Source organism: Ambystoma mexicanum, chromosome 1p, assembly GCF_040938575.1.
Source record: "Ambystoma mexicanum isolate Mex_15411 chromosome 1p, UKY_AmexF1_1, whole genome shotgun sequence".
NCBI lineage: Eukaryota > Metazoa > Chordata > Amphibia > Caudata > Ambystomatidae > Ambystoma > Ambystoma mexicanum.
In genome coordinates this window covers 1,225,099,236-1,225,125,508 of record NC_090921.1, presented here as the reverse complement: position 1 = coordinate 1,225,125,508, position 26,273 = coordinate 1,225,099,236, and the positions used below count along the sequence as shown (strand labels likewise).

Below are 26,273 nucleotides of genomic sequence, written 5' to 3'. Positions count from 1 at the left end.
TTTTCTCGATCCATCATTTTGGTTTTATAATGTGGGCCTGCAATGTGGTGTTTTTCTCCTCTGGGACTTCTTTGATGGCGCTCTTCTCTTCCCTTTCTGATTCAACTTTGTCCGCTGAGTATCCTGACATTTCTCTCACAAAGTCCTCTTCTTCACTCCATGTCTGACTGACCTGTGGGTTGCCATCACGTGCCTTTCTGAAAAACGAGCTGTTCCTCGTCACTGTACATCCTCTCTTTCCGCAGTTACCATGGATACTTTGACATCAATGATGGCTATGGGTCGAAAGGTGGAGTATCCTTGTGGGCTTGGGCGTGTCATACTAGAACCTGATCTCTGGCTGCCAAGTCTGCAGCCGTGCCTTCCTGCAGAATTCCATAGCCCACTCCTGATGCACAACATTGCGAATCAGAGTGCTGCAACGTCCGTTGTGCATTTCGTCAACTCCACTATGGAGATGGTGGCTGGGACTGCATGGTGGATGATGTTGTTTATGTAACCAACCACCCTGCTCCCCAACGATGGGGAACCGGCAAGTGGATGGCAGGAAACAAAGTCTGACAGATTCCCGTCCTTCTTCGGATTTGTGCACGATGGTGTATTTGTATTATTGGAGGTGCAGTCCCCATCTTGCTATCCTGGGTGGAATTTGTGCGGTCCGCTTCTCATAGATTGTAGCAAGATCCTGGTGGTCGGTAATGATTGTCATGGGTTGTCCATAGAGGAACAGGTGGGAAAGTTCACATGCACATGCCTCCTTCTCTGCCTGTAAATACCTCTGATCGGCTTCCGTGAGACTCTTGCTGGTGTAGCAGACTACCTTCCTTTGTGTGTGTTCACACCCTGAGTGCTGGGCCAGGATTGCTCCGAGCCCCATCAAGCTGGCATCCACGGCAATCTTCGTGTGTGGGTTGATGTCAAAATATGACATGCACACAGCAGTGACCATGTCCCTTCTTACTTTGTCGAATGCCTCCTGCTGGGACAAACCCTATTCGAAACTATCCTGTTTCGTTAGTGCCCTGAGGAGAGCGCTGGGGGTGGTGAAATCAGGTAGGTAACTGGTGGAATAGCTTGCCAACCCCAACTATGACCATACATGTGCCATGTTCACAGGGTCACAGGGCGGGGCGCCTCTGTCAGTCCCCGGATCTTCTCTGGGTCAGGTTGAATTCCTTTCTGAGAAAAAACATGGCCAAAAAACCTGGGTGTGCTTTTATTAAAATCACATTTTTCTTTGTTGAAGGTTAGATTGATGTCGTCGTGTGCTGTGCAAACCATCATCAGCGTGGTATTGTGAGCCTCCTGGGAATGACCAAAAATCAGGATGTCACTGCTGTAATTTATGCATTGCAGTATGTGATGGATGATTCTGCATACTTCCTCCTGAAAAATGTCAACAGCTGATGAGATCCCGAATCAGAAGCGTTTGTAACGAAAGAGACCAAATGGGTTGTGAAGGTTGTGATATATTGTGACTCTTCACTGAGTTCAATTTGATGATATTCTTTGTTTAAGTCCAGACGGGACAAGACTGCAACCCAATTGAATAGGTGTATCATTTCAGTGACTGATGGTGTTCTCGGAGGATGGCTTGATTGGGTGCTTGCATGTCCACACAGAGGGCCTCATCATGAGTTGGACGGTAACGCTGGCGCTAATAGCGCTGGCGTTATCTGCCCTACCGCCAAACCCACTGGCGCTATTAGTGCCATATCACGGGTTTGGCGGAACGGAAAATCCCCATTACCCATTGAGCCCATTCGGGAATGCCCCATTCCCCTTTGGGCTCAATGGGGAAATTTCATGCTCTTACCACCGGGGGGAAATCAGCCGAAGCCGTGATTTGGCAGGCCCTTAAATGTGGCGGTAATAGCGCTACCGTCACATTTAAGGGTTACCGCCAAACTTGTGATGAGGCCCAGAGTCTAATTTGTCCTTCTGTTCTCCTTTGGTACTGGGACCACTGGCAAACGGGATCCCTCTGAAGTGCTGTGCAATGGGTTTCACGGTTGGATCGATGTGCAGCTGGATTTTACATCCCTTGAGCTTCCCAATTTCCTTGAAGAGACGTGGATAATTTGCTGCGAATTTAGCAGCCAGTGAAATGTACTTGCTCACCATGATCTGGTAGAGTATATCTATTAATCTTATTTGGACAGCAGACTTGAAGCTTAGGGCACATTCGCTTGTGGCCTCTGTCGCCAGGACATGTATTGTTATGAGATCATGCTTATCCTTGTGGTGGCACAAGGTTTTGAAAGTGCCCATGCACAGAAGTGGTTCCTTGGCTCCGTTAGCGTAAATGGCCACTTGTGCTTTCCTTCCGGCATAGCATTTATTGTGGCCCCTGAATCAACTATGAATTCAAACTCTTCATCTTGAATGTATAGTGGTAGCGTGAGGCTGTGCTCCGATGCAGCAGGATGTCCCAAGGCATACAGATACCCTCTTCTCTTTCTGTCTGTGTTGGAATGAGATTCTGATTCCCTGATGGATGGCATGTATGTGTAGAGTCCATGGATCCTCTTCCGGCGCTTTCGGTGGTTCTCCAGTGACAGTGAATGTTTAACTCTTGTGTAGCGTCTTTCCTTGTAATGTCATCTTTCAAGGCCTTTCGACCTCTCTTCTAGACGGGGTTCTGTGTTAATGTGGTCCCTGTTCTGAGGAGCTGGCTTTTGCCGTCTTTGAGTTTTGACACATGGTGCAGGCTGAGCATGTTTGGCCTATGGCTGGGCATGATCCGTCGGAAGAGAGGTCATACCCGCATCGAAAACACTTGTGTTTTTCTTGCCAGGGGTCTTGCAGTGTATGTTGCTGATTGATTAGCTTATTTATTCCTTCTTCCTTAATGGTCGGGGTGGAGATGTGCGTCTTACTCAGATAGGATATCTCGAGGGCTGGAGCTGAGGACGTTCATGCCAGAACAAGGGTCTCCGCTAGCGTGCATGGTACCTGTGGCTGTTTCTTTTTCAGTATTAGGGACTCACATCCAGCGATTAGTTGGGACTTGATGGCTTCTTCATTATTATATCATTGGAATTTGCAGTGTTTTACCCTGGACGTATCCATGCTTTCGCCTGGGAGCTGTGTTGTGGTGTGAAACACGTGCCTTTCATATTCGACATTTCCGTGTGTTGCAAAGTGTTCTTTCAAAATTGACTTGAGGTATTCATATTCATATTACACATCCTCAGGCAATTCAAAAATGATATCCAGTACCTCAGGCCAGCCGCGACAGTGAGCAGGCCAATGATGCGCCTTTCTTCTTGCAAACCTACTGCGTCTAGATACGCATCAAACTCTTTCTTCCACCAGGTCAACCTCTGGCCCAAACTGGTGGTGTCTATAGTGTAAAACAGCATGATTGATGGTACTGGGAACACATATCTCCCTTTTTGACGATGGGCAGGGTCTGGTGCGGCCTGCTACTGATCTTGCACAGGGTTTGACATGTGCTGGGCGTCTTATGTGCTTGACTTCTGTTGGCTGCTGCCACTGTGTTAGAGTGTCCTGGGCCTCACGTGGTTCTTAGGATACCCTGTGCTCTCTCCCAAATGTTCCTGGGCCCTTGTATTCCTCACGTGCCTCCTTTGCAGTGGGGCCATGATAATGGTGCTTGCTGTCCCCCTTTTGGCACTCACCCGCGTGTTCTGCCTTTCACCCTGCTCACGGGCATCGCAGGCCTTGGAAGCGTTTTCCTCCTCCCTTCTGGATACTGCTGGGCCGATCCTCCGCTTCCTCTCCTGAGCAGGCGGGGTTTGGGATGATGAATGACACGCAGCATTGTGCTGCTTTTTGTAAGCACAGTGGGTTTTCCTCCTCGTTGCCAATGGGATGAGGCGCTGGCAGCCAAAACAAACACAAAGTCACACCATGGATGTTCAACTATAACTGCTTTATTAGCGCGCCGGGCGCGCTCACATTAGTTGGGGTCACCTGACCCTTGCCCACGCATTGCTATGCCTTTTGTCAGGTGACGATGTGCGATGCTACACTACCCCCTCCTCTTAACTTTATGGCATTGAGAAGGCAAAGGGGGTTTCCCGTTTCTTGAGGCAGCACCCTAGCTGGCAGGATGTCTTTCCAGAATGTTGGCTCTTGTCGAGCTCTGAGCCTGCTTGTTTGTCGGCTCCAAACATGCCATCCCACAAATGCAAAACTCCATGATTTGGAATATTTTTAGCTTGCCTAAAAGGGCAACAGAAAATTAAGTGCAGCAGTAACATAGTGTTGTGTTTTTAAAATGTGGCTTTCGGCCTGGAAACTGCATAGAGCTTAGATGTGAATTTTCAGTAGACTGCAATTGTAGCTGGTGAGACGCCTCGCCAGTTACAATTGCAGTCTATTGGAAATTCAAGGTCACAGCGGTCCCACCAAGGTACATACGCCCCTATCAGGGAAAGTGGCCGCGTGAGGCGGTCTCCGTGCACCTTTGCAAGGGCATCTGCAGTTGTAATGCAACATCCATGTTAGCCCCGATAGTATCCCTGTGGGTCTTCATTGCAGTGCGTAGATAGCGTTACACAAAATGCTGTCATTCATTTGAATTCACAAAGATACTTTGCATGCTGGTCTGACATTGGGATAGAACGCTTTCGATGAGTGGTTACGGCTATGATGACAAAATCATCAATCTACAATGGTGAAAGTGCACTACGGTTTGCATAGGAATGTAACATCCATTGCTGCAGAGTTGCATCTTGTGCTCTCCTTGTGGAGCACTGTAGCCTTTCACACCACAACGCTGACGCGTGCATGCTGTGTATAGAGGGTGTTTTATGTGATTCGAGGTTACAGTGCCAGCCCTCCAGTAAATAAGCATGAGCCAGATACATGGTGAACTACTGCACTCTTGTTGTTGCTCCAAGGCTCACACTGGGATGTGGATTAAGAGGAAGATATCATGTTGCCAGAATAGACATTTTGTCTCTTAGCACAAGCACATTTCCTCCCATGCTGGACTAACTGTTAATGACTGGACCTATCAGTAAAGTGAGACATGCATGATTAATGATATGTGTCATGTTTTCTTAGGTTAAAACCATATATCAGGTTAGTAGTAGTTTGTCATGTATAAAGCGCCTTTATCTAATTAGTATGGCGTCAAGGCACTTGTGGTGGGAACGCCCTCGGGGGACCGAAGGTATGGGAAAATTGTCAGAAGGATTAGAATGCATGTGTGCATTTGGCCAAGACAGGGAGTTAGGTGGGCTGGCCGAGCCCCAGTAAGCTACCCATGAAGGTCAGGCGTGTGGGTGGGTGCTGAGGTGTCAGGAGCGTATGCGAGTGCAAGACACACCTTATGCGTCCAGCTGGACTAAGCTTTTTATCATCGTCACTATATTCTGATGGCAGAGGTGTTGTGCTTTGTGTTTTAGTCTGCAGTATGGAGGCAAATCATTATGTGTCCAGATAGACCAACATTTGTCATTGCTACATTCAAATGCATGCGGGTCAGTGGCCGTGCCTGTGGTAAATATCCACCAAAGTGGTGCGTGAAAACGTACCTTGGTGCTCAGATGAAGCTTTGTCCTTGATGTAGCTGTGTGATTGGATCATCTGTATAATAGACATTCTACCCTCATAACTTCCCCTATGCATAATAGAAAGGCTATCCTAATACATCTTCTAAGTGCAATAGACAAGCTATACTCAGAGATCTCCTAAGTGCAATATCAAGGCCATCCTCACATATCTTCTGTGTGTATTTCATTGGCTATCCTCATAAATCTTCTAAGCGCAACATGCAGCCTGACATCATGAATCATCCACTACTACATCCACTAAGCGCAAAGGCAGGCTACCCTCATAAGTCTTCAAGTGCTATAGACGGTCTGTCCTCATATACCGTCCAGGTGTAATAGACAGGTTATGCCTATACATCTTCTAAGTGCTATAGAGAGGCTACCATCAGAAATCTTGTAAATACAATACCAAGGTTACCAGCATATATCTTCTATATGCAATACATTAGCTAACTTATACATTTTCCAAGTGCAATAGACAGGCTATCCCTACAAATCTTCTAGTGTAATAGACAGGCTATCCGAATTAAGTGCAACGCATTGCCCACCGCAGAGTCCATCTAAGTGCAATACATTGCCCATCCCCAAATTCCATCTAAGTGTAACACATTTCCCACCTTTATATCCATTTAAGTGTAACACATTGTCAACCCCCAGAGTCTATCTAAGTGTAACACATTGGCCACCCCAGAGACCATCTAAGTGCAATACATTGTCCACCCCCAGAGTCCATCTAAGTGTAACACATTGACCACCCCAGAGGCCATCTAAGGGCAACATATTGCCCACCACCTGAGTCAATCTAAGTGTAACACATTGACCTCCCCCTGAGTCCATACAAGTGCAACAGAGTGTGGTGTAAAGTATTCTGCAATCTACTATTCAGTGTAGGGAGCACTCTTTCCTCTAGTGCATATTTCCTAGACTGAGAGAGAGCAAGATCCCGCTTCGAAGGGATCTTTCTGGTAATACAATTCAAATGATCCTCTGCATAAGTAGGCCCGGACAACCTTTACCGGAATAAACTTGATTCACTCGACATTTGGGTGATTTGCCAAAGGAGACGATTGGACAACATTTTTGAAAAAATTGCCTGAAGTTCAACCACGTTGCTTAAAGGGTGATACATGGTTGGATCTCTTATTCTCTCTCAGGCTGCATTCAGGGAGGCAGGAGGTTGTTACTAGAGGCATGATTAGAATATTTATGGAATGTGTCATGAATTGGAATGCATTTACAGTAGATATAGGAAGAAGTGTAGGGAGAGGTGATGAACAACTGGGACCCAGTCAGAGTGTGAGATTTAGAGTTAGTTTTACTTATGTAGTGGTGTGTAATGCATTCAGTGGTTTGTAGTGCATGAACACCTCACTTTCCCTTTCCCCCTCCACTGCACTTGCACGATCTCAATGTCACCTGGCCTAGTAAAATCTTTGTCTTTGCCTTCCCTCTGTTGCCCCTCCCTTGCCTCATCACGCCTTCAAAAACGTGTGTATAGACGGTTTATGAATGCCATATCATATCATAGCAATACAAGCTCATTCACCATATATTTGGTGAGGCGGCTATAACACCAATTTGTATCCATCTTTTGAAAAACGATGACCAGAAATGTGCCTTTCGGTGACAACTGGGAGGAGGTGCATGAACAGCCAGGAAATGAGTGCACTTTGTGAGAGAGACATGCTGATTTTTGTGAGATGGAGCAGCAGAAGTTTGGGGAGGTGATTGACGCACCAGTCAGTGTCTGTCTTGAGTGGGTGATGCACCTGAAATCTCTTGAGACCTAGGAGAAGGACTGGGTGGAGTTGTGAAGCTTTGAGGTGAGGCCAGTTTGTGGGAGAATTAGGCTGGTATGATTTTGCAGGGAGGGAATAGCAAATATTTGGGAAGGTGGGTGACACACCAGTCAGTGTCTGTCTCTTGAAGCAAGTTGACGAGACAAGTGTCTTCGGCTGGCACCTTGGAGGAGGAGTGGGTGGAGTCGGCAAACCCTGAGGGCAGCTTGTTCGAGTGGCACGCTCACCTGTTCTTGCTGTGAGTAAGCAGTGGAGGGTTAGGGAGGTGAATGTCACACCTTTGGTCACAAATGAAACAACATTTCAGTACCCAAATGAGCAAGAAGAAGGGGGAAATATACATCTTTTGTTTTTTTCATGACTGCAACATAATTTTGCATTAGGAACTGGAAAGTTCACAATTGTATGTGTTCCACTAAAGTTATCATCCAACTCGGTTATAGGTCAAAGTTTCGAATGCATGGGATTGAATGACCAAAGGGTCGGATCAAAAGGACCGAAAACCAAAGGGTGGAATTTTTTTTATTTTTGGGGGATCCCCCCAAATCCCCTTTTTTGTGGTTAAAACCACTTTATTTTCCAAAACGGAAACCCAAAAAAATATATTTAAAAAAAAAATTAGACCCTTTTGTTTTAGGTCAAATTGAGTCGACCCTTTGGCATTCAATCCTTTTGTATTCGGTACTTTAACTGGACACCATCCAACTCACATTGCACTCCACTTTAACAGTTCACTCTGGAGTACATGCACCAGCACATAGAAATGCACAGGTGTTGCACAAGGACAATGAACATCCACCCACACCGACAGAGGATATTGCACTTTGAGTTCCACCCACTCGCTAGGGACTGGAGGCTGGGGTGTGCAGATCTTATCTACTGAAGATCAGGGAAGAACAGCAGCCGGAGTACTTGAACAGTGTGAGATTTTACATCCTAGATCTCCACCCTCTCCATCCTCTGAGTCAGACAGTAATGACGACGAGATGGATGATGATCAAGACTAAAACTATGCTTCAGGGACTCCAGAGATGCAAAATTGACGCTGATTTGTGCATCCTCTTCCAAACATGGAAGTTTGTTGTCATGGCCTGCAGCTTCCACAAGGTTTGCATGGCCTAGACTCTGATCAAATCAAGAAAAAAAATGAATACATGTAGGCGACTCATTGCTGTTAAGCTTGAGAAAAAACAGTGAGTGGTATTTGATGCCTTCACATCTAAGTGAAATTCATGCGAATATGTGTCATCCTTGACAATGCCCAGTTTAAGACTTTCACATTGAATAATCCACTCTGTACATTGGAGCCACGTGCTGGTGTCTCCTCTTCCAGTGGCCACAGGGATGTTCTCTAGCCTTTGTAACTTGAATGAGGTATTAGAATGCCTTGTTGACTAAGCGTTGCACCAACATATTTCGTTCAGACTTGCCTCATCACGACTTTGGCGGTAACCCTTAAATCCGGCGGTAGCGCTATTACCAATTACAAATAGAAAATGATTAACTATAATAAAGCGCATAGAAAACATACCTGATTTTCATGAAGGAAGAACACCGGAGATCATGGATAACAAGTAATGAAAAATGACCCGTAGTGACATCTGGATATGGCACAATACCAATTAGTGAAACATAAACAAAAAACAGTAACCTGAACCAATTATAAAAATACAGGAAAAAATGCAGAAACTGAAAACAAGCAAAGCAGAGTTGCCACTATCATTGACAAAACCATTTTCCTGATATTGAATTAGCAGTTTTGTTTTTATTTTTTTCCACCTATTGTTTTCTATTTTTATAAAACACTTTTATATGTGGTTCAAATTATTTTGGGGGGCATTCTCTTTTTATTCTTTTCAACCTAACCTTGCTGTGCCCATATATGGTTTACATGCTGCCGTTCCTTGGGTGATGACGCCATTACGTAGCAACAGGAAATAGCTTTTTTTAGATTGTTGCAGACCGCCAGAATTATTTCATCACACGATATAATCTCGAGCCATCTACTCATACTTATGTGTTTAACATTTTCACCTCTATAGTTCCCTTACTGATGAAATGTGTGCACACCTATTCATTTTTTCTGTTTAATTCAAGATAATTGGACATGCAGTCATACCAATGCTTACACAAAATCTCCAGATCTCAACTAAGAAAATATAACTTTGACTCTGTGCAATGGAAATCAGGATTTCATTATTGCAGTCCAATGCCTTATTGACATTATCATTTTCTTTCTGTTCAATCATTCTTAGGTGAACACTTTCCAGGCCGTTCTAACCACCAATGGCAAATATTTCTTCATTATCCTGATCTACCACCAGATATTGTGGACAACAGGTTTAGCCAGCAGAGGAAATGCATTGACCGGATTGGGAGGCATGCCAGCTCAGGTAATTTAGGCAGATAAGGTTGTGACTAGCTCTAGCCAACGGTATCCTACTAGTTCTCGCACTGCAACCTGACTAATCAAGTAGATAGGATCAGTAGTTGTACTGTTTCATTAAAGTGGAATATGCTGTGTTTCTATGTTTACTATTTGGCTGATTTAGACAGCTTACTATTTAACCTAATGAATCTACAGTGATGAATAAGGCAAGGCGAACTACATGAGCACTGAACTTGTGGGTAAACCTGAATCCCATGTCCGGGGATCAGCAGACCCGTGAGATCTAACAAGACTTGGTGGTAGGCCAAATTCTCACTCTAACTTGCGTTCCATTATGGCAAGAGTGCTTGCGGCCAATCAGAACAGCCAAAACTCTCAGGGAGGTTTGGCAAGCCAATCAGAACCCCAGAATAGCAATGGGACTCAGTGACCATTTAAAGGGCAAGCTCATTGAGGAGCTTCTTCATTAGTCATAGAGAGCGTTTTGAAAGTGTTTCCACAGTTCAAACACTGTTTGTGACATTTTGGTTTTGGCCTTTTTTGTGAGGTTCCAAAAAGCCTGGAATCCCTTTGGGGAAACGCATTTGTTAGCTTACATGTTACGATTTAGAGAATTCAAACATTCAAACCCTTTGTGAAAACCGTTTTTAAAAAGATTGGTGGTACCCTTTGGTGATTATTTTTTAAAAGCCTTCCCCATAGCATTCCCTTTTCCACAGAAGAAAGGAACAGCAGCAAACATTTTGATAGAAAACGTTTTGAGCATATTTGTGTAACACTCCCCTTGTGGTTTTCTTAAGCCCTTTCCCGTTGACCGTCATCCTTCCACTTAGATAGAAACAAGAAAATAAAAAAATGTAACTTTCTTGGAACGCTTTATGTGACACACTAATCATGATTTTTCAAAACCATTTCCTTTTAACCAGTACCCTGGCACAAAAAAACCGTTGTGAAAACATTGTAAAAACCTTTGTGTGACACAACTTCTACATTTTGTATACCCTTTCCCTTTAACTTTCCTCCTTGCACAACTAAATTTAAATGCAATCTTTGTGAAACCCATTTTAGAAACCCTTGGGCAATCCTTTCCCTTTAGTAGCAACCACAAGCTATTATCAATAAAGAAAGGAACTGCGCTATCCCGTTCTGTACCCTTCGGACGTAGAGGTGGATTTTGGGGTACTATGGACTTCGATGAACAATCTTTTGAATTTAAATTGGGCACGTTGTCCAGAGACACAGATGTGTGAGGATTGGAGGATGATGAAGATAGAAAACTGCCAAGTGTTGGAGAGAAACAGTGGCAGGAAGAAGAGATGCAAAGAGTGGAGACACAAAACTGTAGCATCCAGCTATTTGGGGAGGGGGTGCAACAGAGGTGGTAGGAGGTCACAATAGAGTATAGGTTTCCCATGGCGGTGGAAATAGCTGTAGGGGAGGAGAAGGTGGCAGCAGTCACTAAGGAGATGTTGTAACAGGAGTTTGATAGTGAGGGGCAGCAAGACAACGAGGTGGATGCGGAGCGAGGGGCAGGATGGGAAAGTTGGACCGTGAGAAGACAGAGAAGGAAGAATCAGCAGGCAGGGTCGCATGAAGAGGGGCAGGTGGGTTTGCAGGTGGAACAGGAGTAGGGGTGGAACACAGGGAGGTGGGTTTGGGAGAGTAGGTGGAACATGAGAAGTAGGCAGTACACACAAGAGGTGCCGAGCAGGATGAGGAACACAGGGAGGTGCATGGGGGTGTGAAGAGGAACACACGGAAGTGCAGTATCAGTATGACAGAGAGGCTGACTAGTTCATGCTGGTGAATTCCATCCTGCAGAGGGGTATTGCAGGCCAGACAATTAGTACAATCTGTCAGTTACAGTCACATCAGTTTCTGCAGGAGGCATCGCCTAGGTATGGTAATACTTCCCCCAGCTGCACAGGAAGAGACTGGCAGAGGAATACACAGTCATGTGCAAAGCCTGCACAGGGTGTGTAATGGGGCAGGGATGGGAGTCTTATGCATTGGGCATGAATGCAATGCAAAACCACATTGAGTGGTGGCATAAAGTGATCTTTAAGGCTGATGTATCATCTGCTACCCCACCTTCAGCCGCATGCACCAGCACGATTGGAGATGCAGATCATTTACCATGAGGACTTCGAGCGTGGTGGTGTGAGAGACGCAGAAAGGCGGCCAGGGGCACAGACAGAAGCTATCATGGCCTATACTGACCCTCTGCCTTCCGGTTGTGCTTCAATACTGGAGCAGCCAGCGCAAGTGCCTGTTCCTGCATTCATGCACACATAAGCTGCACTGTCGGGTGGTGGTTAGCCGGGGCTGGGAGCTTGAGTACAGTGCAGCACGAGGTGATGTGGAAGTTAACCTGTATGCCCATCACTCCAACAGTTTCCATCAAAATGAACTGAGGGAGAGCAACCGTCTTGCTATGAGGAAGTGGTGAGGAAGCTGCTGCCAGACATGAGAGAGAGAGACTGGGAAATATGTGCGGATGCTTCTTTGGATTAGCAGCAAGACCTGGAGCAATAGTAGGAGGAAGATCCTGAGAAAAGTGTGTGGTTGAAATGATTATATAGGAGGGTACACTGAAAAATGTGTATGTCTGTGTCTCTCTATTCAGGGTGATGGCTCCTCTTTAGCAGGCAGAACATTAAACACTCTTATGTTAGTGGCTTTCAAGTATTAGGATAACCACGAAACATTCCTATGTTGGCAGCTCTACAGCAGCAAAGAGAACCTCAAAATGGTTCATGTTGTGGCCCTATTGTGTACTTCAATGCACACACCCTCACGTTTTGCCACCTGAACGTTGGTCGTTGGACCATATTGTGCTTTTGCTGACCCTAGGTTGTTGGTTTGCAGGCAGTTTGGGATCCCCTTCTGCAGGTGACCAAATTCCTCATCTGGTAGGGATACCGTAAGGTTGGCACAGAGGGGCACTTCCATTTTTAGTTTTACTGAAAGTCAAAGGGGACATTTTAAGAACGGTTTTGTGTGATTCTGAGTCAGCCTGCCTGCGTGTTTTGCACTTGTGGTCAGTTTCTAGAAGCCATAAAGTGGACTGATTTATTTTAGTTGCCAAAGACCTTGGGGTGCAATACCACAGCTTATTTATTTTCCACTAAATGGCTGTTTTTTGGAGGGGTACGATCTTAACCACTCCCTTACCTATGGGGAAAAAGTGATGTATGGATCAAATGTCGAGTATATGAACATGTTGCACGGCGGCAGTCTCAGTGCCATAGCAAGAGATACAGATTGATTGTTTTTGCTTTAGAGGGGAATTTTGAAGAATGTTTGATTATAAAATCAATACGACTTCTGCCAAAGATTTCATTGATTTCAGTAAGTTTAAAGGCTGGTTTGACCATGTCGGATTTTAAGTTTTGAGTCACACAGTGAAAAATATCACTTCAGGGAGTGCTGCAATTGTGTGCTAGGGTAAATAGTGACAAGGCACATTAATATACCTCTTCCAAGGAAGGAAAGTTTGATGCCTGGACAAACATGAAAAGATTTTTGTTAAGAAGGGGGAAATACTCAGCCAAGTTTAAGGGGCCACGAAAGATGACTTTGCCTCCTGATTTGTTCATAGGATTGAGCCCGGTGGGGTGGGGGGTACTAAGATTTGGAAGTGGTTCTGACTCCAATAACTAAAATGTATTTGAGAAAGAACCGAGCAGGAGCACGGTCAGACTGGGGTAGGAAGAAAAGGTAGATAACATTCACAAATCGCCAGTTGTGACTTTTTACAATATACTGTTTGAACAATATCTGTCTGGAACATTTTTGGGAACATTTGTGAGACATAGCACATTTTAAAGAGCATTGGTACAGTAGCATTGTTTAAAACTGCCAGCTCCTTAGTGCACTAAACCAATAAACTGGCCCAGATTAGCCCAGAAAAATTGTCGATATTGGCCTCTTCGGCTGGCGCTTTGGGTATCCCCTTACTGCTCCATTGGCCAGTCTGAGCATAAGGAGCTTTAACAAATAGGTTTTCTCACAAACTTCCTGCGTCACTTTAACACTACATTCCTCCTACTTTTGCGTTCTCACGCCGCCTTCTAACTCCTAGTAATACATCTTTCCCCACTTCCAGTGTTATTGTATATTGTTCTCTTCCTTTGAGCACATATATCTATCATCGTCAATGGCTTCCTAAACCTTTACCTTAACATGGTATCTCTTTGGTTATTGTCTTGACCTATTTCGTTCACTCTTTATGACCTTTGCCAAGGTTAACATGTTTGTTTAATAATGATCATTCTGTTGTCTTAGTGTGGCTTCAACAGCGGAGACGATTCACACTACTTCAACATTCCCACCTCCAGGACAGGGGACATTGTTAACATTGCCAGAACCTCCAACGTCGATATCCCAGGTGTTTGGGCTTTCCGAGTGGATACCTTCAAGGCGCCTGGTGGCTGTGTGTCTGGAGGTAAGTAACAAATACGGTGACCAGGTGTAAGTGTTGAATGTGGAAGTGGTGTTTTTGAGAAATGACACTGAAAATGATGGTGTAAAATGGATCAGGCACACACACTAGACAACCTTCAAAGCCAACTGTGTGAAGACATGCCGCCATCATGTTCCTTTATACCGCAAGTCTGGTTTATGGGTCAACAAAGGTGTAGAATATTATTTGTGTCAAATGATGAAATTCACCTTATCAGATTTAGCCCCAACAAGAAGTTGTGCTGCAGTGCAGCACTACTTTGTCTGGATTTTAACGATACTCTCTGAGAATGGATTCACCAAATCCATCTTGCCAAATATGGGTAACTGGAATGACAGCCTGCTGATGCATCTACTCGCCACACACAAAGTCATATAAAGCACGGTGGTGTACGCTGAGCTGAGGCAGGAAGATTATTGAACCACCAACAGGTAAGGAGCGCATGGGGGTGGGCGTTGGGGGAGTAGAGTAAGTGGGTTTGTGGGGTACAAAGAGGAGTAGGGATGAGGACGAGTCGAGGAGACTCAGTGGTGGGTTAAGGCAAGGTCACGAGTGGGGGATGTGGATCTCACCTCGGGAGGTGTGGGGATGGTGGGGGGAGTGGGTTATTGAGGGCAGAGCCCCACGTTAATGTAGAAAGGGCCAGGAAAGGAGCCACATTGGTTAAATCAATTTGGTGTAAAAGGAGAAGTGGTGTTCAGGGGATTTGGTGAGTCAAGACAAGATCGGCAGAGGTGGATTTGACTAGTTGAGCTTTGACACAGAGTCCATCAGTCTGAAGAGTACGGCACGCAGGCAGCTTCCGCCGCACCCCGGCCTGCCTCCCCTCCCTATCAGCTCTTACTATTACTGTGGTAGATTGGGATTGTATCAGTTTCTGAGTGTTTAATGGAGAGGCGGAGCAGTCTGTAGGCATCGTTGCTTGTGTCGAAAGTGAGCAAAGTGAAAGGCTTACGACTGTTCCCCGGTAATAAGTGCGTTATAAAAGAACAATTACTCAGGGACACACCTATGACTTCAGCATGGAGTAAACACAGGTGAGAGGGTGATATCTTTAATCTCAACGTGGACACCACCAGCCAGGCAGGAGCTACAAAGCAACAAAAATACATTAGCATTTGTAATGCTACCAAACCTGAACGTTTCTTCGTTAGCGACCATAGAGTGTTGGATCATGAATTAAATGTGACAGTTAATCTAAACAAGCACATTCTGCAGTATCACACTGATGCCAAACGTTACTCTTTATTTCCTCCCAAAAAATATATATATTAACAACAAAAACAAGCATTTTCAGATACGCAGGCACTCCGGACCCACTCTTGATGACGTGATATTCTTTAGAGAGCACGTGAAATATCATCAGAAAATCACATGTATATCAGGATTACTGGCTGGCTGGTAACTTTGCTCTAAAGACGTGCAAATGAAATGCTAAAAAGTAGTTCAAAGGCTTTCTGCAACTTCCCAAAAAGAGACATGTGGGCACTTAACACCTTTTTTAAAAAGAGGTTTGAGTGGTTAAAGAATGTTTTTAACTTCCCTTCAACCTACATACTCCTCCCTGGAATCCTCAAACTTTGATGAAAGTTTGAGGCAGCTGGAGAGATAAGAAGTGATTCAATGGACATACAGGGTAATTTAAGTTACCTTACAGGTTCAATAATAAAAAAACACATTAAGGTAGCTAGGTGGGTTAAGGCTCTTCCTACCTGTTGATCTCAGGTTTGAATGTGGGTTGGCAAGGATTACCACGCGGAGGTCAGATAAATGAAAACAAGATAGTAGAACAGAAGAAGGTTTGAGTTTTGCTCAAACCTATTTGCCCATGCTGGTTGTCAAGCACTGCTCCAAGATGCGCATTCCTAGACAAAGTGTTCAGCCATGGCATTGACAAGAACTACAGATATGTACATTTGTACATTTGCACCCCAAGTATGACAGATAGACTGGAGTAATAAGGTGATGCTTGGAGCAAGAATGCTGCTTATGCAGCCCAGGGCAGCAATATTCTGGGAGAAGCTCTTCTCTTCGATCTAAGATGCAAAAACGAGTAAAAACAATAACCCTTGAGTAGGGTTGTACCGGTATACCGGTATAAACACCGTTGTCAATTTCATTTTGCTTCAATAACCGTTACTGTGTTTGTAATGGTAAACCGAGTGAATACACTTCAATTAATGCATTGCAAATAGGGCTGGGCTGGCTGTGTGTTGTTCACTGACCCTGGGGGACTGGAGGAGGTGGAGTTTGCCCGGGCCCAGGCTGGGCTGGGCTGGCTTCAGCAAGCCTGTTTTTGTTTTCCACGTGTACTGCAGTGCACTTCAATTAATGCATTGCAAATAGGGCTGGGCTGGCTGTGTTGTTCACTGAACCTGGGGGACTGGAGGAGGTGGAGTTTGCCGGGGCCCAGGCTGGGCTGGCTTCAGGGAGCCTGGACTCCCTGGAGGAGGTGGAGTTTGCCCGGGCCCAAGCTGGGCTGGGCTGGCTTCAGCAAGCATGGGAGTGGGAGGAGGTGGAGTTTGCCCAGGCCCAGGCTGGGCTGGTCTTAGCAGCCTGGGAGTGAAGGAGGTGGAGTTTGCCCAGGCTCAGGCTGGGCTGGGCTGGCCTTAGCAGCCTGGGAGTGAAGGAGGTGGAGTTTGCCCGGGCCCAGGCCCAGGCTGGAACATTCCTGAATCGTGCACGTGTCACTGTTTGGGCTGCATACCCTGCTGTCACACTTCCAAACTCTACGTGCTGTGCCTGTGCCACAGATTTCCAAGGTTCCAGGAAGGTAAGCAGCCCCCAAACCAGGACCGCTATCCTCTTTTTCTTCCCTCCCTTCTCATGGCCTTCTTTCCCTCTGTCCTGCTTCTCCCCCTTTGTTCAAATCTAGTGCTGTATGATTAATGCCCCCTTAATATGTGTGATTGCTACTTAAATGTGTTGTTATTATCTATCTACTATTATTTGAAATTCTATATTTTTAAACAATTGAACCGATTTGGGTGCATCACGCAAGGAAATTTGGCTGTCACACTAAGTTGTCAGCACCAGCTCGTAACAAACTGTCCCCTGAGCTGCACGCTCCATAGACTGATAATGAAGGACATGTTGTTTAATGAGCAGGTCGTAAATAGAGAAGGGTTCTACTAGTGCTGCGGGAGAAAAAAGAATGGCATTGCAGTTGGAAGCACGAGAAGGGGTGTGTGTGATAGTGTCCCAAACTGAGCTAAAGGAGATGTGCCTATTGAGTTGCAATTAAGTGGTACGAGGGTGGACTTCCTACTTTAGGGTTCATACATTCACCAATGTTCCCAATAGTTGGGGTGACTGACAGTCTATCAGGTTCTGAGACCTGTTGTCTGTACCACATGCAGTGGTCGAAGTGTGCAGGAGCAGTGCTCCCATGCTTTTCTTTTTTGCATTTCACTGTTCCTATACTTTTACTTTATAAAGAAACCACTCCGGAATGGTTTCTTTTTTAAATAAAAGTATAGGAACTATTAGAAAGTCTGCGTCTGCTGTCTGACCCGGGTAAGGGTCGTGATGTCTCAGCTGTGCCTGTGCTTTTCTACATTAAATGCATGCGACCACTAAGTGCGCAGGTCGTGTTGGAATAAAGCACTCACTTTATGTGCCTGAGCTTCAGTGAAGTCTGCAGAGTGACACAGAACCTCTTAAGTTTCTGCTGATAGTGTGCGATTTCAGCACACCCCAGGGCACCTCACACTTAAAGGTAAGCCTGCCTTATAATTAACCAGTCGTTTCATCCCTGGGCGTGGCCAAGTTCTATGGCAATCTGTCAGCAAACACACAAATGTTCATTTTTATTTTTGTATTTCATTACCGTTGGGTCCCACATGGCATATGAACAGAGATCTTTGCGTTGCCAATGCTAATACTACGGTCATGAAATACAAAAGTTAAAAGCTCAGTTTATATGTGTTTTTTTTTCCATTCCTTGAAAACCCGTGTTTCAATTCAGTTGTGTTTCTGTGGTGGGCGGGAGCTGTGCTCCTATACTTTATTTTAAACGTTTAACTTTTCCCATGCTTTTATTTTAAAAAGAAACCAATTCGGAATGGTTTCATCTTAAAATAAATGTGTAGGTAGAAGTTGAAATTTGCACCTCAATGCATGAATTCACTGCACTCAACATTCCCTTAAACAGCAGGTGTCTTGTTTGGGGTTTTGAATTGCGTGTGGGAGGGAGTGGGACGATGGGGTTTGGGGGAGAGTGGTTCAAGTCAGCAGGAAGCATAGCTCCACTACTTCTTTTCGCACACTTTGACCACTGATCCATCCTCCCTTACTTGTCTCTTGGGAATGGTTTTCGTTTAGAGACCTGTATTTATATAAGTGATTTGTTTTTGAATGAGCATCATGGTCACTTTTGGTGGTTAAGTGATTGCCGTGTGTGGCCTTGCAAGGCAGTAACAATCCTGTGCAATAAATAGTATGTTCTAATTTAAATTATGTTGTATGACAAAAAGTGTTGTCGTCCAGTGTGTGGCCAGGCACTGCTCCTCGGTCTCTAACGGCAGAATGCAGTTGCTGGTGCTAGGCAGTACTTTGCACCCTCGGGTACTAGTGCCATGTAGGATTCCCTGTTGTGTTTGCTGGTGCCTGGGACTTTGTCCCTGGTTCCTTTCCCCTGATGACAGGGAAAACTCAAAAACGTGATTCTCTTATCAGGTAAAGCTCCCTCTCTTTGCCCATACTATGTCATTTGTTAGTCCCTTTTGCAGCTTGTGGGGGGCTGTACCACTATACTCGGGCAGACACGCTATTGCTCTGGTCTTTACACGGTAGGATTCTTTGGTAATTATTCTCCTGTTTGATTACCGAATTCCATGCAGAACTGTTGGTGTCAACCATGCTTATAAACACACGTGCGCACTATACTGCAATAACCGCGGTATACCGTCATTTCAAATGAAGGTTATCATACCGTCAAAAAATCAATATCGTGACATCCCTACCCTTGAGACATGGAGTGCTGAAGTTGGCAAAGGAGGGCAAGTCTTTTCCTGTCGATCCGGGATGGATTCTTGCTGATGTGGGTGTCTGTTAAGGAAAGGGTGTGCATTCTTACTAATGTGGGTGGGACTGAGCCATGGAATTTGTGGTTGGCTACATCCAGGTGAGGGTTACTAGTGCCCTGTTGAGCATTGCTTATTTGACTACAGTGAACAAGGTTGTTCAGTGCTGTTTGAGGCTGTTCAAGTGCAGCGGTCGTGGTGTCCTAGATGGGGAGAGGTGTTGAACAGGGGTTGAACAGAACTTGTTGTGGTTCAAAGGCGATGTGGGTAGATGAACAGTTTGTGAAGGGCCACCAAAGTTGGCTCAACCATCAGTTTGAAGAAGCTGGTGAGTGGATATGTTGGTCAGCCAGACAGGTTTGATGAAGTGCTCAAGGCGATCCAGACTGTGAGGGCACCAGGATCGGTTTGATGGTCGTGTGGACGGTGAAGGCGCTGGTGACCGGATGTGCACATTTGGTTTGAGTGATTCGATGCATCGTCTGATGGCCACGGCTCAAAGATCCACCAAGGTCTGTTCGACTGTTGATGACAATCAGTATCAAAGCTGCCAGTGGAATGAGCTGCAGTTTGGCGGCTGCAGATGCCACAAAGGAGCTTGTAGTTCGAACAGAGGGAGGCAAAAATGCACTCAGCTACTTGGGTGCAGCAGTAAACAATTTGGAATGAGCATTTTGAATCTGAAAAACTTAGTGGCTGCCAAAGGCAGCTCTAGAGGGTCCCACTGGTTGAAATGCAGTGACCCCGGCCCGACAACAGTTCAACCAGTTTTATGCAAGGGAGCAGAGGGTTCTGGGCTGTCCTGGCTCTCTGAATGCTGTGAGTCCCATTTAGGGTCCTCAGGAACATGTGCAGTCCTTGTCCCCTGGCTCCCAGCAAGGAAGGCTTGTGCACACCTTCAGGGGTCCTTCATCAAGTTGAGGTCCTGGCAGCATTGTGGCTGGAAGAGAAGCAGGCCTTGTTACAGTAGCATGTTCACACCCAACATACCCTGGGGATGGGTAGGGAACAAAGCTTGCCTCTGCTTTGGATGCTCAGTCATCACTCTCCCAGCAGAGGTCCAATGAAATCTTCTTCCAGGGTTGGAGTCCAAAAGATGATCTGTATTTTAAAGGCAAAAGCCCATAGTTGATTGGACTAAAGCTAGCCTGCTTTAGGGGTCCAATGCCTGTGCTTGAAAGAGGTGAACTTTGCCCTTCTGACATCACAGCGAAAGTGCTTTACCCTAGAGGAATTGGGGTGGATGGACTGGAAGGAGACAGAGAGGTAGAGAGAAACACATTGGTGGAAGTCTACCTCTACTGAACAGAGGTCCGCTGTCTACACTAACCCCCCTTCCCCTTCGCACTAGGGTCAAAGGCCTTTAGAAATACAGCACCCTGGTCTAAGGCTACTCCCTTTGAATGGGTGTGCTTTTGTGATGCATGGACACAGGACACTTGCTGTAGAGTGGCTGTATCTGGTAGGGCGCATTACCTACCCTCACAAAGAGATTAAAGAAGAGGACTGGCCATTCAGATCCCTGTCCTGTCAGTTGGCAGGATCAGCCTGTCAGTCCAGAATACATATTACCTTCCAAAGCTGAGAAATCTCACAGGAGCTGACACATGTGTGATATCAATTTGGATGTGATTGCAACAAACATGAGTAGTGCCATGCACCATGCCTTAACTGAGGCATAGTTTATATGTAGAGTTTACTGTGCCACCATAATGGGCTACTTATGATTGTCATAGTTGTGGCACAGAAATACAGGGGTGCATATCTTAAAGGCTGCACCGGCACTGCAGAGACTTGACTGTCAATGCAGCTATCAGATAGGCAACTGTGACCTATGAACCTGGCCTGTGCCACTGACAGAGCAGACACAGCAGATCAGGAAACTGTTGCAGCAGGGCACAGATACACACTATGCTTTGGCATGGAGTTCATGAAAGGGGAATCTGATCAGCATTTCAGAGATGGTATTACCTGCATCATTTTATTAGTCAATCAAATAAAAAAGCCAAAGCGTTCACAACCTCACCTCACCTAGCATCCCTTAAGCCATTAGCCACAAAGATTGGGTTTCCCATGAGCCCTCTGATCTGGGTTTTGGTGAGCTATAGGTCATAGTAAGGTTATACGATGCTCACAGCATGATGCTGCGCAAGCGTAAGTAACTGACGTACTGTGAGATACACACAATTTCCTGGATTACTAATGTCACGTGACTGCATTGAAGGCTTTCATATCAAACATTCCAGATTCTCAATCCTATGCTTGTTCTCACATGTTATGATGTTGCTAGATGACACTGACATAAAAAGATTCGTGAAAATGCATGAATTCATGCTTTATTTTTTTACATATTGCATTTTTATAAGTGTTAGAATGGTCATGTCGTTAGAATGCACGTGATAATACATTTCCTCTCTCTGCCCCAACAGTCAATTTTGCTAAATTCGGGGACATCTTCTGGAAGGATGACTCCTGTGAAGAGAAGTGCACCTGCCAGCGGAGTGGAGACACCAACTGCGTTCGGAGTGAATGCACCATCTCCCAAGTCTGCAAACCATCCAAGTGGTATTTTCTTTGCGACGCCCCAGACTTCTGCATTTAACCTCCCACAAGGTGCTGCTAGGGATGGCTGCCGAAAGAACTTCTGCAAGCTGCAATACATTATTACCACTGCTTTCTTAAATTCCTAGGATTTTCTTGGTGCAGCCAAATGTTTGGTTCATTTCCATATCTCTCACTACGTCAACCAATTGAAAGGGTGCTTGGATACTAGATTAGAATAACGCACCCCGGTTTTGCTTCACCTTCCTGCAAAAGCAATCAGTAGTGAATCACAAGAAAACAACAATGTAGATGCATTTACATCCTGAACTAACCAAGCATTGTGTGTGTGTTTCTAATGTCATTAGAATGACAGAGCTGAAATATTGAATGTTCCATTGTTGTCCCAAACTTTTCATTTCATTTAATGTTTGGATATAATCCAAAATATATTATGTAACATTTTCTAGTGTGTGTTCATCCATCCCATTGAATCATCACTCATCAGCCGACCTTGCCATATGGAGAGTCCTGGAGAAATTAAAAATTGTGCATTTGACCAGGGTTGGCGTGGCAGCATGGCAGCTCTTTGGAGCCTGCTAGCGTGTCTGGAGAAAAGGGCACATGGAGGCAATTAGATTAAACCTACAAACATACAATGTACCCCCACTGCAGCGGGTGGGGGGGTGACCAGCATGACAATTCACCGAGACGCACATACTTGCATATTGTCCTTGCATGCAAATGCAGACCCCACTTTTTAGAAAAAACATTGTGATGGAAGTGGTGAATTCCAGGGTGGCTACTTGAGATGGAATCAGCAACAACAGCCTCCTGTATGAAGGCTTCCCACTTCTCAGGCACCTGCACCCAAAGAGGAAAAGGAAAAAATCAATTGGCAAATGAGATGTCCTTGTATACTGCCGAACAGTAGACTCTTAACTAATCTCCAGCTCTTTTACTCTAGAATTGTTCCCCTGTACCTACCTTGCATTTTCTAACTTATGTTACTAATCCCCAACTCTTGCTAGAAAGTGTTCAAACACTCATGGCTGGGTCTTTCTCTGATGTATGTTCATAACACTCTCTAGCTATTTACCTTGTAGTTGCGATGACATGGAGGACTCATGAAGGGAAAGTGGCTTTGAGAAGAGGCAGAAGGAATCAGTCAATCAATTTATAAAGTCACTTAGAGAGCCAAACTGGGTTACTTTGGTCGCAGGACCATCACCTTTAGCCCTAGCAGACTACAATGCAAGAGGTTGCACAATGTGAACAAAGCTTATTTGGAAAAAATGGGCTTGGTGGTTCAAATTCAAATTAGCCAAAGAAAGTTCACTTTATGCATTGAATGAAAGAGCCTTTGCTTACAACTGCAACTATCACTCATCCATTTCCTCTCATTCTCGGGGCGAGTTAGAGTGTTGACAGGATATGTCATTTTCAAAGCAAAGGCCAGAATATTGCACCTTTGGGATATAGCCAGCAGGGCATTATTATTACTACATGTGTCCACGTGTATTGTCACCAGCTTAAGACCATGGACAGATGGGGCCATGCTGTGTGTTTCTTTCACACATTCAAGTACCAAGGTGTAGGAATGCCCTCCTTCTTCTCCGATTGAACACTCTGCACACGCTGGTTTCCGAAAATAAATTGGAAAACATTTGGGGTTTTCGGGGAAACTTTTAATTCCTAAACTAGATCCCTCTTGGTGTACATGTAACAAAGTAGGAAAGGAAGGAAATCTACAAACCTACAATAGAGGCAGCATCACTGCAGTGAACAACTCTGGGCAGTCACAAACGTTATCCACATCTCAATTCTTTCAGAAACAGCATGCCCTACCAGTAGCCCAGTCGACAAGCAAAATAAGGCCTCTCCTCACCAGAAATATGTAATTCGGTTCATAGGCACTCTCCATCTGTTTCATAGCTTTTAAATGGCACATATGTATCACCCCAAGAGAGGTTCAATGAAAGGAAAATATATTTTTGAAGTTGGTACACCAGGGGTGAAGGATGGATTTGACAGAGATGTTTGATTTTGCAAAACGTATGTCCAATCTGAAGACTCCAACAGCAGCTAGTTTATGTTTCAAATATAATTTTTTGATAGTCCATTGATCATATTTTGTTTGAATGGAAAGAAAAAGAAGCTATTGATTTTTAAACTGATGGGAGAAGCATGGTCAAAGCAGGAAACAATCTTCTTGCTCTTTGAACCGCAACCTTATTTAATAGATGTAAGGGAGAATTTTTGGACACAACAATACGTTTCACCGTTTGCTCTTCCTACAACAGGATGCTGAATCATAACGCTAATGAGAATGCAATGCTAGACTCAGATGTCTGATCCCAAACATTGCAATCCATGTTTAATACCTGAAGTTTTCTAACTTGATTGAATTCTTAAATCATTTTACCCCGATTTAATTGATAAAGATTTCTAACCAGGTTTAACACATAAACACTTCTATGCTGATTTAATCTTTAAATAATGATTTCCTAATTTAATATCGATTCAATATCTAAAAAAATTCTAACCAGGTTTAGCACGTAAGGATCTCTTTCCTTTCCTTAAGACTTAAAGAATTTTACACTGATGATTTCTCTTCTAAATATTTTGATTCTCGTCTAAACAATTTTATTCCGATGATTTCACTTCTAAAGATGTCTATGCTCTTTTAATACCTAAAAATTTCTAGTTTGATTTAATACTTAAATGTTTTGACCTTTATTTAATAGATACAAGGTATTTATAGAAAGTGAAAATATTTGGTAACAAACATTTCTCAGCCGGACTCTGCAAGGCAGAATAGCCAGACCCATACTGCTCAGAAGAAATCTTCAGGTTGGTCAATTGAACTGGCCCACTTGAACATCAACTGCATCTTTCTAGGGAAAACTTAGTTATATATTTTATTCATGGGTGGTTTAGAAACTTTCACCCGCTAGCTTCTTGAGAACAGCATCCCTGCCATCCTTTTTAGGAAGCAAGCCTGAAAACAATAATGAGAGATTTTACCTCCAATGTACTAGGCCCTGAGATACCAATGTCTTCAGCTAAGACAATCATGAGCAAAGTAACTGGATATTATTATGATATTTTTCGGAATTATTGTCATCATTAAAGGGAAAATGTGGTTTGCTCTAGGAGGATGCGTCTACACAAAACATATCTGGCATAAGCTGAAACTACTAGTTGAATACAAAAGGTTGCAATACTATTACTAAAATTATCTGTTCAGTAAAAAAGCATGTTTGTGTGGAGTTTGATGCTTCTGGGGGTTGTGGTCTGGGAAATAAGGGTGTAATTTGAAAGCCTGCGAGGAACAGGGGCTTCACCGTGTACAATCAAGGAGAAAGTGTACACCATATTCTTGTTGTGGGTTTCTTTAAATGTTTCGGTGGTTCGTCGTGGATGAATGAACACCAGGGGTTAGATTTCTTTTGGCGAAATGTGTGTTGGGAAACATTACTGACATCATTTTTGTACAGGCAGTAAATATCAATGTATTCCATATTTTATTAAATATTTTTGGAATCTACTTGTTGGAATTTTTGGAATCGTTGACTACAGCTGTGTAGTCAACGATATCACAACACTTTGCAGACTTGCTAAGGGCGCCATAAATGGTGTTGAGGGTGGCATGGATGCTCCTGTCTTGCATAGTTTTGCTTCTTTCTGAACAATGCACACGTTTAAATGATGTCTTCAAACGGAAATGAGATATGCAATGCAACAGGAAGACGTGTATCGCTATGGCAATCTATTCTTGTATTAAGCTGGTTTTTGTACACTTTGACACATATTTGGCCATTCTTTGTGCAGTGTCATTCTTCCCAATGTTCGAACCTGTTTGTTTAATCGCTTATTGTGTAAGAAGTGTCTCCATATTATGTTGAAGACTAATCTGTAAAGTTAATTTTTTTGGGATGAGCTAATATGTTTTGAATGGCTTCTTAATGCAGTGGCAGCAGTAGATCCAATAAAAGTGAATCTGTAAGCAGTTGTTTGATATGTCTTTTTTTTCAAGGACTTATAGGAGAGGGTTACTTCCAGGTTACAACCTAGAATGACCTCTAATAAGTGGTAGGATTCTCTTGAAGTTACTGTGCCATGTGTACGCAGCATGCCATTATTTGTTATTGGTCTACCAGAACTGCCATCAAACTTTGTTACTGTTAAGGATAGATGTACCAGCCAAATCCCAAAAGCACCCCATACATCTACAAAGGCCATCACTGAAATGTGAATTACCCCTCACAACACACACTCCTGCTTCTCGCCACCCCACATCTGAAACCTTCTCCCACTCTCTCCGTCCAGCCTAGAGAGGTGGCACTATTAGCTTCATGATTAGTATTTCTACCAATCTACCATCTACCCTTTTGTGACATCCTTCCTTCTTGGAACATACCACAGTTTAACCTCTCTCACTAGTCTTCGCCTAGCCCCACACTCTCAACTCTTTTTCTGAGTTTCACCTTCCACTGTACACAGAGACCATGATTGTATCATTTG

The 26,273-nt window shown here is 44.4% G+C and overlaps 1 protein-coding gene across 3 annotated transcripts in view; it reads left to right on the top strand.

Annotated features, from left to right (window-relative positions):
• LOC138452259 (alpha-tectorin-like) overlaps window positions 1-25,755 on the top strand; it is a 79,634-nt gene extending 53,879 nt beyond the window's left edge. For all 3 annotated transcript variants that reach the window (XM_069604961.1, XM_069604959.1, XM_069604960.1), the window contains 3 exons: window positions 9,583-9,720; window positions 14,004-14,163; window positions 21,635-25,755. In XM_069604961.1, the coding sequence (XP_069461062.1) occupies window positions 9,583-9,720; window positions 14,004-14,163; window positions 21,635-21,807 (471 nt within the window). In that variant the 3' untranslated portion in view covers window positions 21,808-25,755. The remainder of the gene's footprint in view (window positions 1-9,582; window positions 9,721-14,003; window positions 14,164-21,634) is intronic.
• Window positions 25,756-26,273: the final 518 nt, after the last annotated feature.